The sequence below is a fragment of the Bolinopsis microptera genome, chromosome 6 (genome assembly GCF_026151205.1).
Source record: "Bolinopsis microptera isolate Bmic1 chromosome 6, MBARI_Bmic_1.0, whole genome shotgun sequence".
Classification (NCBI taxonomy): domain Eukaryota; kingdom Metazoa; phylum Ctenophora; class Tentaculata; order Lobata; family Bolinopsidae; genus Bolinopsis; species Bolinopsis microptera.
In genome coordinates, this window is record NC_087077.1 from 14,495,709 (window position 1) to 14,513,744 (window position 18,036).

The 18,036-nt window shown below is 39.1% G+C and overlaps 1 protein-coding gene across 1 annotated transcript; it reads right to left on the reverse strand.

Annotated features, from left to right (window-relative positions):
• Window positions 1-258: 258 nt before the first annotated feature.
• Window positions 259-8,993, reverse strand: LOC134817594 (uncharacterized). Its single transcript, XM_063826806.1, has 9 exons — window positions 8,277-8,993; window positions 7,984-8,138; window positions 7,408-7,593; window positions 6,840-6,941; window positions 6,210-6,373; window positions 5,435-5,601; window positions 4,638-4,800; window positions 2,290-2,344; window positions 259-984 (listed from the first exon to the last, which is right to left on the reverse strand). The coding sequence occupies exons 1-9, from the start codon at window positions 8,962-8,964 to the stop codon at window positions 370-372; spliced, it is 2,295 nt and encodes a 764-aa protein (XP_063682876.1). The 5' UTR covers window positions 8,965-8,993; the 3' UTR covers window positions 259-369.
• Window positions 8,994-18,036: the final 9,043 nt, after the last annotated feature.

Genomic DNA, 18,036 nt, shown 5'->3' on the forward strand with positions numbered 1-18,036 from the left:
GGAGGAGGGCTCTTTCAAGCTTTCAAGCATACGTACAAAAAGTAGCCTAGTGGCTAGTACAATTGCTCAATGTGTGGAAATATGATGTGGAAATAAGAATACACGTGGTGGAATGTGATACTGTGAAATTAATAAATTAGATAACATCAGACAGGGAAAAAAACAAAAATAAATATAAAAATCTCTTTAAAAGAAAACAAAATCATTCGTTGAAACCCTATAAAGATGTCATAATAAATTAAAATATGTTACCCCAAATAAGTCAAGACTGAAAAAAAAAGTCAAGATTGAAACAAAAAGTACATAGTTAAAAGTATACGAACATGATAACCTATCATTACACGAACATGATACGTATCATGATACGTATCAGCACATAACACTGAAAGTATCTTCCATCCTGTAAACAAGTTCCTGATACTCCCTCTTAGATACTCTCCCCTTCAAATGCCCCATAAACTTATCAACCCCCGACTTATGAACCAGGCCGAGCTTATAAACCTGACCACTCTGCAGCAACTTCAGTGCTACTTTCAGGTACCACGACAATATAGCAGTCGGCTTGTTTTCCAAGTTCATCTGCTGGGTAATATACCTAAATATAACATGCTGATTAACCGACAACTTCACAGCCAGTTTCACGATATCTCCACCCCAATCGCTCACCGAATCCCTGTTGAAGATCAAACTGCAGATAATCTTCCCTAGCCTGACGACCAGAGTTTCAGGTACCTGTAGTTCCAGTTCTGAGTCCTCAGAATAAGAGGTGAACTGGGTGAGTATGATGAGATAGGACGTCAAGGAGAAGTCAGATAGCCCAGCGTAGAGTCTCTCAACTATTTGAGGGAGTGATATCTGGAAGAGATTGAGTCTCACTGCGTGGGGTAGAGGGGTGAAGTTAGTGAGAAGTTGGCTGGTAAAGCTGCGAACTGTTCTCATGTCAACGCCTGTTTCTTCCTCCCCTTCTTCGTCGTCTTTATTGGCCTGCAAAGTTCAATTTGTGAGAAATTAATTAACTGGTTAGTTTTAAACTTTCATTTTACTTGTCCATAACAAAACTTCTAAGGAAAATTTAGTCGAAAATTGGGAAGTTATGTTGGTTTGTTTGTGTGCTACAGTAAGCTCTTATAAAATTAACAATATCTGCTATAGACTCGATAAACCCTTTAAGGCTTCATAGAATGCGAAATCGGTCTTAGAGTAGATATTTCAATCGAAGAAAACGAAAGTTATAGAATGTGGAATCGAATTACACGCATCCAAGCCAGCTTTTGAGTAAGGAGTGCATTAAATTAAAAACATCGATTGAAAAGAAATGAAATAAGGGTGAGAGAAACGAAACTTTCGCTGAAATTTTATCTTTTTTCGAATTTGATATACGTATTTCTTGCAGAACTATCGGGTAAAATTTAATTTTCATAATTTGAAAGAATTGTGATAATGTCAGGGCTGTGCCTCAGCTGAAAATCTGAGGTAACATTTGGCGGTAAATTCTCTGAATTTTAGAGTTGCTTATTTCAATAAAGTCACGATTAATATTGATGAATCTGTCAGGGGTAACCACATAATGTAGAAACCTGAGAACGAGAGCTAATTAAGCAAATTTAGTTGTAACTTTTTCTTAGATTTTTGTTCCTGTTGTAAAACATTGAACTACAGATCATATGAAAATCTATTTACCCAAAACCCTGGACAATACTCAAAGTAAATATCTGGCACTAATTATCAGTACGAGTACAACATGCGACACCTGCACTAGATTATATATTTAATACACCCGTATATATCACGTATATGATACATAATATTATGTTAATCATGACGTACTGTAACGACCCGAAATACCTGGTTCTAAAATGAAACTTTTTAAAAGTCTGTCTGCCTTTTTAGGCAATTTTATGAAAAAATTACCAGCCAAAAAGAATGTCCCCGCTCAACAAACGAGCCTTGATACGAAGTGAAATACCAAGGTAGAGTAATATTCGGTCAACACCCCGAATATAATACATGTAAACATACCCATAATATTTAGCATAATAACTTTAATAATACAATATATTCCCAAAGGGAATACCCGAGCTATTTACTTTTGTGTTTCCAGTGCGACGATGACGAGGTAGGTAAAGCTACGATTATTGCAGCTTCCTTAATTCCGATTTCGCGGTGCTTGGAATTTGTTAGCTTTAACTGTGGTCAGTGACACGCGATTTGTGTCACGTGGTACTTATTAATACGAATTAGGATAGGATATTTTAAAACTTATTACGTTGTTAAGATTGCTGCATTTACCTGGGATAGGAGGATGGAGATGTAATCCTCAATTGTCATCTTCTCTTCATGAAGCCTGAAGTAAGAAAGACGGTAGAATTGTTTAAATAATAATTATATTCTGTGGTATGCAAGACGTATGATAATTTGTAGCTCCCGGTTTAGTTAGTGACAGACCAGCGACCGATTGATAACCAGCTAAAGTCGGGCAGTTTTCATGTGCCAAATTAGCTGTCAGAAAGAAAATCTCCCTAATTAATTAAGAATATAGATGGTAATAGTTTAATTTGTCAGTTATTAGACTGTACAGTGTACTCGTTACATACAATGGAGTAAAGTGGCGAATTTTTCGCACTCCCTCAAGAATGCATCAGCAAATTAGGCACTGTGGCCTTGTAAACAGTAATCTTATAAAGGTCGAGTATTCAAGAAGTAGAACTTCACATTTAGTGTCAACTATCACGTACACAGTGACTGAGGGAATCCAGCCAAGTGAACACACAGATATACACTGTAGTGCCACAGGAGGGCGGCGGGAGGGGAGAAAGAGGGAAGGAGAACTAGGCTTTGGCAGAGAGAGAGAGAGAGAGAGAGAGAGAGAGAGAGAGAGAGAGAGAGAGAGAGAGAGAGAGAGAGAGAGAGAGAGAGAGAGAGAGAGAGAGAGAGAGAGAGAGAGAGAGAGAGAGAGAGAGAGAGAGAGAGAGAGAGAGAGGGAGAGGGGGAGAGAGAACCAGAACCTTGGCAGTAACTTTACACCGTACTTCAAGGGAACTTCACTCCTAAACCTAGCACTACACCGGACCCTACACAGAACCTAAGGGTGACAGGAGACGGATTTCATTGCTACTTCAACCTTCAGAATTATCTCTACTGTGCCGACCATGTTCTTAACAGCATACCTCTGAGTACCGTATATATACCCGGCTAGTTTCAGGAAATTTCTGTGTCATCTAAACTTCAAATAACCAAATACAAAACATGTCATGTAGTAAGCCGGGGCATCTCTGTTCTGATCCGGCGTGCTTGCTAGAATTTATCCTTGAAAATGAAGACTTGGTTGGCCGGGAGAGTTAGAAGAACACTCGACAGTCCTTGAGTACACAATGTGAGAGTTTTCTGGCTGACAGTTCTCTTAGTCGAGGAGTGAGAGTTCTGTCACAACCTGCTGGGAATCGGGCTCTAAACTCAACTTTCTACCTAACTTTACACTTAACCTAAGTGAGGACATTGTTGGGAATCTCAATTTTCTACCTAACTTTCCACTTAACCTAAGTGAGGATACATTGTTGGAAATCGTAACTTTCTACTTAAAACTGTCTACCAAACAATACTGAATATATTGTTGGAGAATCGGGCTGTAAACTGACCTTTCTACTAACTGTTATAGAGTGTAGGGAAGATATTGTTGGCAATCGGACACATATTGTTAAACAAGATGGACCTGAATCTCGTACTTCAAGTACTTCACGCTTAAACAACTATCAACAGGTTAAGTTTATGTAATTTTCTTGTTATTTTCTCAAGAGTATGAATGTAACTTAACAACCCCCCCCCCCCCCCCCCCCCCCCCCCCGGGGACACGACAAGGAGGGAATCATTGGCCCCCAGATAGAGTCATCTGACTGATAAGTGACGATAAGACAGAACATTGGTCTGAAAATAGGGCCATTACACCACTGAGCAACTGAGCCCTCCCTCCCCGTCATTTCAAGGTCGCTCAAAACTGAAAATTGGACAGCTCAAATCCTTAGCCTGCTGGTTGAAGTTTAAGTGTGTAAAACCGAGAGAGCCCAACATACCAGCCAATCAGCCGATACGAAAAGCCCTTACCAATACACGCTAACCGGGTCTGAACCGTACACTTAGTCTGCCTTACAGGTTAGTGTGCCTGCTGAGGTATCTCTCTTTATCACATCCTAACTTGATCCAGGTAGCGGATCAGTACACCCTTCAATCTCCTGTTTTATTGCTAATTATTACACAGACCGGACCTCTCTCTCTCTCTCCCACTCCAGATACGGGGTATGTACCACACAAGTACCGGACACTCACTACAGAGATACGAGATGTTATCCTCGTGTTTCTCAGAGTTTGAGTGGTACAGACTTGCTGGGTTACATGAGTGTCGGTGTACTGAATAAAGTTACCGTATCAACAACTCATGTGCCGCCACTCATTACTGCACGGTGTAGCGCACAGTTTTAAACTGGACCTTGTGGATTTAGGTTGAAGGTATATTGTATTTGGTAGGTACGTTTTGTTTGGTAAGTACCAACACTAAGTGGTAGGGACAGTACAGGTAAATGTTCAATTATGTATGATACATTTACGGTGTACTGGAAACAAATGTGGGTAAAAATTAAACTCACAAGGCTAAAAGAACTGAGTAGAACTTTGCTTTAACAGAACTGGTTCTGGAAACGTGACCTAGATCTGACACACTGCGAGGGGACAACACCACACCACCTCCGAAATACAGTTCCAAACATCTGACCTGCTCTGACTCCGGTAGTAACCCGTACACTGTCTTATCTGAAATAGCACGGTTTCTTATTTTGTGATAATCTCTGGTATATTGCTACTTTGTTGGGGGAGGAGTACTGTTAACACACTTTTGACTAAGGATCGGCTTAATTCCTGACTAATGCCAGTGATAATGTGATAACGTCTAATTGGGACAACATCACAGCTGATTAGTTACGAATTGAACGGGTACTGGTTTGGGGTGATCAATGTAGCAATGCTGAATGCAGTCTTCAGTAAACTTTCTTTTTTTTTTAAATTTTCAGCTTAGTTTAAAGTTTTAAGGTAGATGGCAGGATACCTCATATTATAGAAAGGCAATTCCGAAAGTTTAAAGTTAAAACATGACAGCACGGTGTAAGCTGTGAATATTACTGAATAGTTTAGCAATGAGTCACATTCTATACAGGCCGAGTGAGACCATCTCTAAATATACTAGGTTAGCTTAGAGGGAAGTTTCTAGAAGGAAACCAGTGTAAACAGTTGAACAATGTGACCCCACGGTGGATGATGCTGTTACCATCAAACTTTTAGGAAATTCTTTTGTGATCACCCGCGGTGACTAGAAAAACGGTATAATATCACATGAGTTGTTTTTGTTAGGGTCGATGTGAGGGGGGCAACATAAAGACAATGTACTGACCCAAACAAAGAGCTAATATCTGTGTAGGAACCCCGGGAGTAAGTACACCACTTCTCAGGGTGTTTCCACTTGGCTGGCTCTTGTAGAAGCTGTTTACAATGTCGGGGGCCACGTGGTTTATATGTTCCTGCAGACTGGTCAGGAACTGACTGTTGCTCTTTAGATTTCTGAAATTATAGCACGATTAAAACACATGCAGTTGATCGTTATAAAATCGTTATTTTTACGAGAACATGATTTTATCATGTAGTAGTCTAAAACAGTTCATGACCCGGCCTTTTAACTAATTTTCTTCGGAACCAAGTTTTAAAGTTCCCGTTTTGAGAAAGCTGCTCAAGATATTCACTACCTTTGTTTCTTTGTTGATAAGCACTGTGGATAGCACAAATTACTGCAGTGTTGAGGTCACACAACATGCAGATATATTCTATCAAACTTTAAAACAACAACCCGCCACCTTTCACCGTCCTTTACACCGCAAGGTGGGCCATAATTACCTGAACATACTCTTAGCTATCGTGGCCTTCACCGACTATATAGCGGCACATTAGAAGGTGCAGTGTGTGGCTGCTCAGTGCTCAATAAAGCAATATCATTAATTGTTCATCACACACACACACACACACGCACACAAACATACACTGAGGTAAAACACTCATTACACACTCTTGGGCCAGCTCAGGCAGGGCCAGAGTAACTCTCAGAACCTTCTAGAAGTTGTTCCACTAAGACAAATAAAGTTTGGGGGCTGCCACAAATTAGATCGGTGACTTACACAGAATGTAACCAGGGAGTTCTGACAAACTGAGAGAGGAATAACGGGGCGTGTGTGGCAGTGGAGACGGCGTGAGCCAGCAGTTCTGAGATAGTATCAGGAGCAGGAGATGGTATCCGAGCTAACAGGGCTAGTCCGTCTGACACGTCGCTCTCTGACAACTCCTGAAAGTGTACCGGGAAATGAGGAGGAGACCCAGGATCAGGTGAAGGGTAGCCTACACTGTGATATCAGGATGAGTTGGTTTAATTAGATTTCAGGGAGAAATTCCTATACCGGAGAAGGGTGCGATAAGGTACACGACACGTACGGAAGGTTCAGTCTCACTTCACGGATCAGTTTAAACCCTATTCTGGCAGGGTGCAGTTAAACCTCTGCTAATTAATACCAGGTCCTTTGGTGCAAGACGCAGGTAATGTTTCAAATCTTATAAAATTAAGCGAGAAATTAAGTTTCCCGGAGAATAGTGAGATTAAACGTAAGTCTGAGTAGTAGAAAAGGCAGTCTTTAATAATGATAATATCCCGGTAATTAAGTACTGCTCTTATCTACTGGTGAGACATTATCAGACGAACACACCGATATTAGAATTATTAGTGTCAGAATTAGTAAAATATAAAGGATAAAAACCTGAATTCTTGATTTGAAGTAGTACACGAAGTACCGTTCGACTTTCGAGAACTTTTCCACCGCCAGTAGAAACTGTGCCATTTTCAGATTTAGTGACCACAGCTGGAAAAATGTTCCACAGTTAGCAGCCGGCACAGTTAATGTTAGTTAAAGTAAGCTAATGTATTAAGCTAGCTGACAAGTTAATTTAACAAGGTATTTAACGACTAACAAGTAAATTACTCATCTGTACCATGTTCATCTGCTCAATTTAAATTAACATTGTACTACTTAGCGAATAAAGCTAAGTTTATTGTTATAATGTAGGGGTAAAATATCTTGAACAATGCCAGAGTGGATAAATTAGTTGAATCCTAGGCGAGTCACATGTAACATATTAATACAAATCCCTCTCCAGACAGGAAAATGTTATCAACGTTTCCGTCATATCTCCGGCTTACATTATTAAATGTGCTCAACTTATGTTTAGTATATTCATCATGTACATAAAATTAAAAGGACGAGAACCACGGTCTGTGGGCAACAGCAACCTTACATTAGTTGTTTGACGCTGAGTAAACAAACTCACCACGTTGGTGTCTCGATTAGGTACACTGCAGGTAAGAGGGAACCTCCCCGCCACTGATTTACTGATGTTGTTCAACTTTACCAGGGCCAGCTTACTGTGCTTCAGATCTGACTTGTGGACCAGTATCAGGAAATCTACCAGGGAGCTGACTGTTTTAAGGACATTAGGTTCCGCCTGCGCGTAAACCTGGGATCATTAGATTAGGATGGTGTCCTGAGTCTTCATCTGCAAAGTGATATCACGAGTTTAGTGTTCCCGTTATGTCTATAGTATTTACCAGTTAACCTTATGACAAATTTAAATACCGCCGATAGGATTTCATGCTTGGTACTACATAAAATCATTACGTGTCAGGACATCGACATAGCGGATAAACATTGAAACCAGCTAACGACAGAAAGATGGTGTGAATGATACAGATTGCAGATGCATGAGGGGCTCAATTTTGGTCAAAGCAAAAATGATAAAACATTAAGGAGGCCGAAGTAACTTATCTCGAACATAAAAGCATATCCTCCTTAACTGTTAGCTTAATTAAGAATATAATAAGCCCATAACAGTATCACTTTTAATTACCTGAGAGGGGGTATCCTCTAGCCAGATAGTCTCCACATGAGGCAGGGCACACTCACACACCCTGACCAAGAGGTTGGATTGGGACGGTCGAGACGTGACCGCTTCCTGGCGGGACGTGTACTTGTACAGGTTCACCGAACTGGACTTCTGGGTTTCTGTGATTTGTTGTGCAGGCGGTTTAGTGTTGAATCATGGGAGATTAAATTTGACATTTCTAATATTAAAAAGCAATACAACCATTACAATATAATGAAATGTGTGAAACATACAGGAAAAGAAGGAAAATGACTAACCATAAGATCGGCTATCCTCGGAGTGAACATAGAATTTTAAGATGAGAGCAATGGCTTGAAAATAAAGGAGTGTGTTTTGTTTGTTTCTGTTGGCAGACAGGAGGGTGACAAGTGACGAGAGTAAGGGTTCAGAGAATGTCATGGTATTGGATATATGATTTTGAAACAGACACAGAAGCACTAAAACTGTTGTTTTCTGAACACCTTTATCGATATGAAGCAGCCCACTGGACAGCTGAGCAATAAAAACTTGCAAGAACGGCAGCAAATCTTCACTTTTTATATGATTAAGAATAGTTTTAACCAGGACAAGAGCAGATGATCGGACATTTTCCTCTGGATCCTGTAGAACCGCACCAAGTCTCTCAATTAAAGCACCAGCATTGGGTTCTATTAAATGTAGATTGGTGGACAGCATTTCTTGGGTGTTGACCAAGTTCTGAATTCTCTGATTGCTGTTTGTATGTTTGGTACCAGTTATGTACTCTGATATGCTTTTTCCTTTAAATACCATGTTGCTGTCTTTGGTAGCATGTTGTTCTGGTAGAACAATTTTTCTTGTTTTAATGCTTATCACAGTATCGTTTGACTTTAAAATCTTCTTCCCAACTTTTTTCTTTGTCTTAGAGAAAGCTGCATCCGTCTTCTTTCCCGGTCTCGCCACCCCGATTTTCTTGTTTCGACCCATTTAATAAACCTAGAAAATGAATATGATTTTAAACATTTAAAAAACATTTCAAATACAATTTGTAACATCAAAAGAATGCTACTCGAATCCCACAAACACACATATAGACGGTCATTAATGAGGAAATTTCTTAGCTTTCTGTTATGAAAGAAAATTAATTAAAAAGATGAACAGATTCTGGCATAATGTAATTTGGATCATAATAATCATCAAGATTAACGTACATACCTAAGAATATAAATAGTCACTTAAACCAGCAAAATTATGGAAGATGATGATCAAAATCTTAAAATAACTGGTTACAATGCAAATGACCATTTTACTAACAAAATATAGTAAAGATCAAAAACTTTAATTCCCAACAGACAATTGTGAGATTTCAAGAATCTTACAGCCCACTAAAACATTATAAAACATCAATAATAATTTATATTAAATTAAAGATCTAAAAAATTAATACACTTCAATGAATATATTGTTCTATAAACATAAATGTGATGCCCGACTCATGTAGATGATACACCTCACAGCAAGTAGGTCAAAGCGGCTCTTGTTTGTAGAAGGTGCTTCAACTACCCACCGAAACAGTGGGTCGGAAGAAAGGCACAATTAGGTGCCACAACTGAGTCTGCAAGCCAGAACACATATGTTAAGCTAACACTCCGAACTTGATTATCATGTTTCACAAGAATCAGGGGCAACATGATATGTAGGTGAATTAATATTTTGCAAATAGTGCGATTCCTCACCTGCCCAGATTATTTTAGTATACAGCAAATTATGAGACAAAAAACGCTGCAATTAAGGTGACCAATTTGCCAAATTTTCAGCCATTAAGTACTCTCCAGGTTGAATTATTCAACAGCGATTGGTATTCAACAGCGATTGGTATTCGATTTCTGATTATTTCCCTAGGAATATGATTATTATATCTCAATTTGGCTTTAGGTAGGGTGCCCCGCTAAAAGAACTGGATTCTTCCAGGAAGCATCCCGTGCACAGAGCTTGGTCTACATATATATTAAATTATTAACCATTCATTCTGTATGTGCACGAAAATTTATTTCAATCAATAAAGTTGTCTTATACGATTGTTGACAACATTAGATTCCAACACATAGTGTGTATAAGCTAAACTATATAAAATATATAATAGATCTAATAGTCACTAAAGTGCTCAATTACAATGCGCTGAGGGATGAAAGGGCCATAGAAAATGGGTAATTTTAGAATATACTGAAAATATCATCTGGTTTAATAATATCAAATCAGCTATTCTGTCACCAAAAGTTTGATCTCATTCAAAGCTACTGTTACATTCTGAAGACATAGTGGTTAAAAAACGAAAGGGTTAAATTAATCATTTCCTACCTCACTGACCATACTGTCTCCCCATCTCTTAATCCGGATTAGTTTTCGTTTATTGACGAATTTTCTATATTTTAGCTGCCATCTCCTTACGTCGAAACCAAAATAATATATGATTTAAAGTTAGAGAACGAATGTTGTGGCACTGAGGATGGACATCAATGTATTGAATAAACGTCCCACTACTTTACTTCGCAAAGCTAAAGAAATGCTAATCGTTTCCAAGACTATAGAGAATGACGCTCAGATGTTATTTAAGCTCTTGTCCAGACACATATTAAAAAAAGCTTCGTCGATTTTGCTTCTGTATTTGGTACTGAACATTTTAAGAGCTTTAGTAACAGGGTAAAAGTAATCAAATCAATAACCTGTCACATCTCGGCAACGCGCAGAGTTATATATTGTGCAATGGTTTTATTTAGTAATGGTTTTTATTTAGTAAACCACGTTTATTTACCGTTCACTGCAGTATCATCCATAAAGGTTAAATTCAATTTATTAAATTATCATCAATGGACTACTATAAAATTACCTGGGGACCTCAGGCTATTATGTTCATAAACAACGCCGAATAGAGATTGGGCGGAATGACAGGCTGAGCGCGGCCCAGTAACTATAAAAAAGAAGCACACTGAATATTTTATGTGTAATCTTCATGTTGCTTTAAAAAACCCGCTTTATCAACTTATATAGTAATGGAAAGTATGTATGCAAATAAGATTCATTTTAACTTGGTAATTGTTTAGGCAATAGATTTAAGATAATTTTAAACTTTAATAAATATATATTTTTGATGATGTGTGATGATGTTTGTGTCATTATATTTTGATTGATTAATTTGATTTGATTTATATTGTTTAACATTAGCGACCCTGCGTTTGACGGATGTTACTCGTCTAAATTTCTTCGAAGTAGCGCGCGCCGCTTTCTTCTCGAAATGTTATGGCCGGATGGCAAGTGCTACGAAGTAGCGCGCGCCGGGCCAGACCATTAACAATGGTCAACCCTGCACGCGCATTTTAGTTTAGTAAATATTAGTTGGTAACAAGTGACGAGACGTAATTTGAAAATTATTAATTTATACAAAAACCGAAAAAGATAAAAATAAAAAACAAAATAAGAAAATTTGTTTTCAAAAAATATAAATTTAAAATAAAAAATAAAAATGTTTTTAAATGTTGTAGCGTTTTGATGCACTTTTGGGCCGCGCATTCAATAATGCTTCTTGCTTCGTTTGGTTAGATCAGATAATATTGTTACTGCTCCAGTGCTCCTTGATTCACGATGTCAATCCTTCGCAGCTCGGTGAGGCACAGCGGTGCATCTCGCCGATCTACCGAAGAGAAGCATTATTTGATGCGCGCGCGACCCAGTAGTGCATCGCGCTACAACAGTGCACTCCCTATTAACTTGACCATTGTTAATGATCTGGCCCGGCGCGCGCTACTTCGAAGAAATTTAGACGAGTAACATCCGTCAACCTATTAACCAACCGACCAACATTTTCGGTCGAACCCTAAAATTACTAATACCAAATTTAAACCCCACATATGCGTGTATAGTCTCCAAATCTTCTCTTATCTCTGCTCTCGGACTTTGTTCTTTTGAATAGAACTGTTTGTATACTTTAACAAATAGTGATTTTAACTTTGAGATAAACTGCTATATTATTATATTTTTGTACCAATGTTCACCTAACTTAACGTCTCTCACTGACACCATCACCCGGCAACCAATTTTAAAGTAAAATTTATTAACGATCTGACTACAGACTGGCGGTCAACGTTCCCCGTATAGTAGCTCAACGGAGGGGGTAATCAGGGCACGTGTTAATGAAAAATGTACGTGTCCTTCCACAATCCCTTCTGTTGGGTCACACGTTATTGGGAACTGAGATCGCTATCGTGTAACTAGAAGCAGTATATGCAAAGTAACTTTGGTGATAGGTGATAGGCAATATGAAATTACACATCTTACTTTAACTTTATCCCGTCACCCATGGACTTATTAATTAACGGCTGGTGGTGGTGTCATCGTTCGTCGTACTCAAAACGTTTCGCGGTTGCGAATGTGGAATGCCGGCCCATCGAGGAAAATCTTTTTACTTTGTATCTTAACCATTATAAAGTATGATTAGTCGGATATAGTACTGAGTTCAAACAGTCCCCGAAACGAAAAAGCAAACATTTGATTTTTGTTTCGGCGACTGAATCGTTGATGGGCCGGCAAATATTTGTTGTCGAGTAGTGTTGAATACTCATATATTAACATGATTATTGATTTAATTTAGGAATTGTATATAACTATCTTTGACCAAGTTTAATTGTCAATGAGAATGCACCCCAGCACTGGGCGCGCGCGGCGGCTTTGATGTTAGCGGCTACAAGCTTGAAGCTAGACAGCTGCAGAAAAGGCGCCGCGCGCGTTCACAGTTCAGCGTACGGCTTTTTATTTTTGATTTTACAAATGACTAAGCAACTTTTAATGATTATTAATGGAATTATCGGATATTTATAATTCAATATGTATTGATTCTTCTGTGGAAAATAAAAATTGTATTTTACTTAAAATTGTATTTTACTTATAACCCATAACTCTCTCCTTTGGAATGAACAGATTAAGGCTTCAATATCTAAAGCCAACAGAATGATATGTTGGATTGTTTATATAAATCTGATTATCAGGGAAAAATCTGTGATGATATCCATTTACAAAGCTTTGATAAGACCCCATTTAGAGTATTGTGTTCAATTGTGGAGTCCAGTTGCGGCTCATGGAAGTTGGGGGATCATCTTGGAGTAGCTGGAGAGCGTCCAGAGGCGATTTACCCGTCTGATTGACGAGGTGGGTACTCTTCCATACAGTCGTCGACTGGAAATCCTCAATTTAACAACGCTGGCAGAGCGGCGAATACGTGGGGACCTCATCAACTTATATAGTAGTGGAAAGTATGTAAATTAGATTCATTTTAACTTGGTTTTTTAGGCCAATAGATTTAAGATAATTTTTAAACTTTAGTAGATATATTTTTGATGATGTGTGATGATGTTTGTGTCATCATATTTGCACCTTTTGTGAACTGAAAGGATCAACCGGGATCATAGAGGATGAAACACACTTTCTCACTTCCTGCCCACAAGGGAAGGCTATCAGAGACAAGTTTACCAGAGCTAGTGAAAGCTTGGGAAACAGCAATGACAACGGACTGACCAACATTGTCAACACTCTCTCTCGTACCCAAGATCTTTACGGTAACCTTAACGAGCAGGATGTGAACTTGATTAGACTTTCATGCTCAACCATCAGAGAAATGTACAGTCTGAACCTCAAGCACAAAGACAGCCTTCGTGATGAAGATGGAAAGTAGTCCTTCAGCTCTTTTTTGCTTTTCTCGTTCTTCCTTTCCTTCTCCTCTTGCTTTGGATCTGTGACGGGTGCTATGCGCGACTCTTGGGACTTTCCGTCCCTACATGGGCTTCCGGCCGTGCGTCCATGTAGGAACTGTGGGGCCTTCAGGGTGATAGGGTTACAATGGTTGTCAGTACAGCAATGGATCGCTCCATTGGCCCGACCTCCGAGACGGGGTATCCGAGAGGACCCTGGTCGTGACCAGCTCTGCACCAAAAGGTGTATTCTGGCGCCTGAAATCTTGGACCGTAGTCTGCGTACGGGGTAGACTGCCACGGACGATTATGTTACATGGGCCGCTCACTGCATTCTGATTTTAGCCAGACCTCAGAAGGTGGTTTGTCTCCACTCTTGTTTCTTTTTTCTTGTCCCCCTGCATCCTGTCCTTCTCCTTTGCTTCCCCCTCTTTCAGTCTTCATTTTCAGCATCAGCCTCATCAGTTTTAGTATTCAGAGCCACTTGCTCCTACGACCGTACCTTACTGGCTCACTGCATTTGGCCCAAACGGCATTTTAATTTCCGTTTTTTAACTCGCTTACTGTGCATTTCACTTTTTTGCCCTAGCGACTAGCGCGCGTTCGTGTTCCCAAGCCTGTCCCCTTATTCTCTCAGAACACCTCGGGTACACTTGTTCGTCCAAGTACCTAGTGGTAGACACTTTGACAGTAATCACACTGTTATGGATTTGGCACAGTTGACATGAAAACTTTTTCTTATCAGTCATTATCATGTCACCCAACACAACATTTTGAACTTCGATAGTACCTCACATGAATTTATCGACAGTTAACTCTCTTTCACTACGACATTCTTAACTTTGTCACACAGTATCACATTTTCATTAGACACCTACATTTTGAGAATCATTTAATTTTCGAATGGAATTTTACCGAATTAAAACCGAGTGTGTGTGTTTGAGCGATTTGTACAACATTTCTGTAATGTTTCAAATTATATTCAAATGTTCTAAAATGTTCTATTTTGATTTGATTTGAAGAGAAGAGATGGGAGTTCCACAAGATGGGAATCGACATGAGCTCGGCCTTCGATACCATCAAGAGATCAGTTATCCTGGAACTTTTGGCTGATGCTGGTTGTTGTGAGGATGGCAATCGTTTGGCGAGATACTTGCTCTCCAACACCAAATTGAGGAAAAAATCAACAACACCATTTCCTTAGAGTTTGAAACATCCGAGGGTTCGTTTCAAGGTGATGCTGCATCTGGTGCATTCTTCACACTGTACTTTGCTGGAGCTTTGTTCCACTTCCGTGCAGTAGTGATGACCATTCGGCCTAACCCACCGTTCAACCCCAAGACCCTCATGCCTATTGAATGGGAATACGCCGACGATGGCGATTTTGCAGATGAGGAAACTCTTAGAGAAATGCTGCCCATTATATGTAAGGAGATCCTTGAAGAATGGAACCTGTTTGTTAACGAGGACAAAACAGAACATGTCCACTTCTACATTGCAGATAAGGACGAAGTAGACGCCAAGGGTGAACCCGTGAAGAACAGAGAGCCCTGGCGAAACACTATTTCTCTTGGATCCAAGCTCTGCAGTAAGGCTGATATATCTCGCCGATGCATCCTTGCTTAAGTTGCCTTTGAGAAATACAGCAAGGTATGGGCAGAGAAATCCCGCATTTCTCTTCCTGTAAAAATCAAGCTGTATGAAGCATTTGTTACCCCTGTTTTATTGTACAACTGTAACACTTAACAGCTGGGCAGCTCCACAGAACATTATCAATAAAGTTGATGTATGTCAACGCAAACATCTAAGACGTATCATCAACATGACCTATCCCCGCATCATCAGCAACAAGGACTTGTATGCTTGTTGCAATGTAACTCCACTTTCAGAGAGAGTTCATAAATCCCGCTGGAAAATGTTTGGGCACATTCTTCGTAGCGACTGCAACTCACCACCACAACTAGCTCTAAATTTTGCTGTTGATAGTATGTCAAATATGAGGGGTAGGATTGGTAGACATCCATGTAATATTTTAAAAACTATTTTAGACGATTTGAATAAAAGAAATATTTATTTGAATAATAGTGACGACTTGACAGACTTAAGGTATTTAGCCTCGAACCGCCAATTGTGGAGAAATTTATTTTGAATTTGTTTAGTTCGATAATTTCAGTTTTAAGTTCAATTTTTTGCATAATTTTTGATTTTGATAATTTCAGTTTTAAGTTCCATTTTTTGCATTTATAGTAAGTTTTTAGTTCTGCAAGTCTTTTAAGTAGACTTATCAGGTCTTTAGGATGTTCTTAGTAACTACTTTGGATTTGTGTAAAGTTTGATAATAATAAATCAAGCGTTACATTTCAGCCATGCAAAATTACAACGATATATTTTGATATACTAATTGATAAATGGTGCTGCAATATAAGTTGCTTAATGTGTGGCCGGATGACAACTATCTAAAAAAAGAAAGAAAAGAATTCGGCTGAACCAACACATAGCAAGAGCCCACATCCAGAAACACGCCATCTTGCCAGGCAGCCTGGGAGGAAATTTTTTTTGGGAGGAAAAACGGGAGAAAAAGAGGAAATTTTTGAGAAGTTACTCCTAAATTTCGAAATATTTTTTTGGAATGAAGACAAATTAATTGAGGAAATTTTTGAAGAAAATGTTTCGATTGTATAAAAAATCAAAGAGGAACATCCTGTCAGTTTTGGAACACAGTGAAATATTCTGATTGGAGAATGCAGATTGCTGTTGTGAAGTTATCAAATTTACGTGAGTACTTGATTCTTTTCAATCCCAGTTTATTGCTGTCCTACAAATTTCTTAAATGCCAAATGCCGTCTAAAACACCCTATTTCGCAAAAAATTTCCGGGGGGCTGCGCTCCCTAGCCCCCGCCAAGGGGCTTCACCCCTGGACCCTGCTGGGGGCTGCGCCCCCAGACCCCTGCCACAGCTTGCTCGCTACGCTCCCTGCGCAGCTGGATTGGACACGTCGACTTGCTTCGCTCGCCGACAGCCCCCTCCCCAAACTTGCGAGTGAAGCGAGCGGGCCACAGAATTTAGAAAAAAACGCATCTGGGAGGAAATATAAAACTTTCTGGATGTGGGAGCAAGAGCCACATTAACGTTTGGGCCGTCTACCAAATTTGAATGACAAACATTAACAAGAAATCAAACATAATAATAATAATAATAAGTAGGAATTTATACATCGCTTTATAGCCATAAAGAACTCAAAACCCAAAGATTCAGTTCAAACCATCTAAAGCGACTCATGAGTAACATGTACATAAGAACTTATTTTTATGAAGTATGGATTTTATGAGAAAGGTAATACATGATACTTATACAAATACGTTTTCAAAGAGATGAGTTTTTAGTTTCTTTTTAAATAAGACGATATCGGTTAGTGTTCTCAATTGATAAGGAAGCTTATTCCAAACAGAGGGTCCGCAGTAGCTGAAACTTCTCTCGGTTTTACTATAGTTTGAAATAGGAGGAACATTTAGGAGGAAATAGTCTTCTTCAGTTCTTAGTACACGTACAGGTTGACTTTTGATGTCAATACATTTGATGATATACTCCGGCGCTATGTTGTTAACGCATTTGAACACGGTTAGAGCAATCTTATACTCTATTCGTTGTCGTATCGGAAGAAAATGGGCTTTTTTCAGGAATGGAGTGACACTGTCCCATTTTTTGATAGCTTTCCAACCAAACAAGAATCGAACTCAGGAATTTTGTACCTTCTGGAGTTTCTTTATTAGAAGATCAGGTAAACCGTATAAGAGTCCATTGCAGTAGTCTAGTTTTGAAAAGATCAAGCAGTGAATGAGCTGTCTTTTTAGATCATAGTTAAGCTTTGAGCCTATAACTCGGAGGTTTCTCAGATGGATGTTGCAGCAACTGATAATTGAATTTATTTGGTCTTCAAATGTTAGGAATTGATCAAATAGGACACCTAAACTTTTCACTGTGCGGGATGCATCCACAGGGTCAGCTGCATTGTCAAGTTGTATTGAATCGACTGGACATGAAGAGTAACTGTTCTTGGTCTGTACTACAAGAGCTTCTGTTTTGTTTTGGTTCAGTTTGAGTTTATTTTGGGTCATCCAGGTCTTAATATCTTCAAAACAATTTGTTATTCTCTCTTCGATTGTTGAGAGATCTCGAAATAGTGGGTTAAACTCAATGTACAGTTGAGTGTCATCTGCGTACATGTGGATGTTAAATCCATGTCTCTTTGCGATCTGATTGAGCTCCTTTGTGTAAAGTATAAACAGAATTGGACCTAGAATTGAACCTTGCGGGACTCCA

Coding starts and splice junctions, on each gene's coding strand:
- LOC134817594 (XM_063826806.1), bottom strand. CDS start 8,964: ATGGGTCGAAACAAGAAAATCGGGGTGGCGAGACCGGGAAAGAAGACG. Junction 2,345..4,637: donor TACTCAGTTCTTTTAGCCTT/GTGAGTTTAATT, acceptor TTCTTACTTCAG/GCTTCATGAAGAGAAGATGA. Junction 985..2,289: donor TCTCCATCCTCCTATCCCAG/GTAAATGCAGCA, acceptor TGAACTTTGCAG/GCCAATAAAGACGACGAAGA.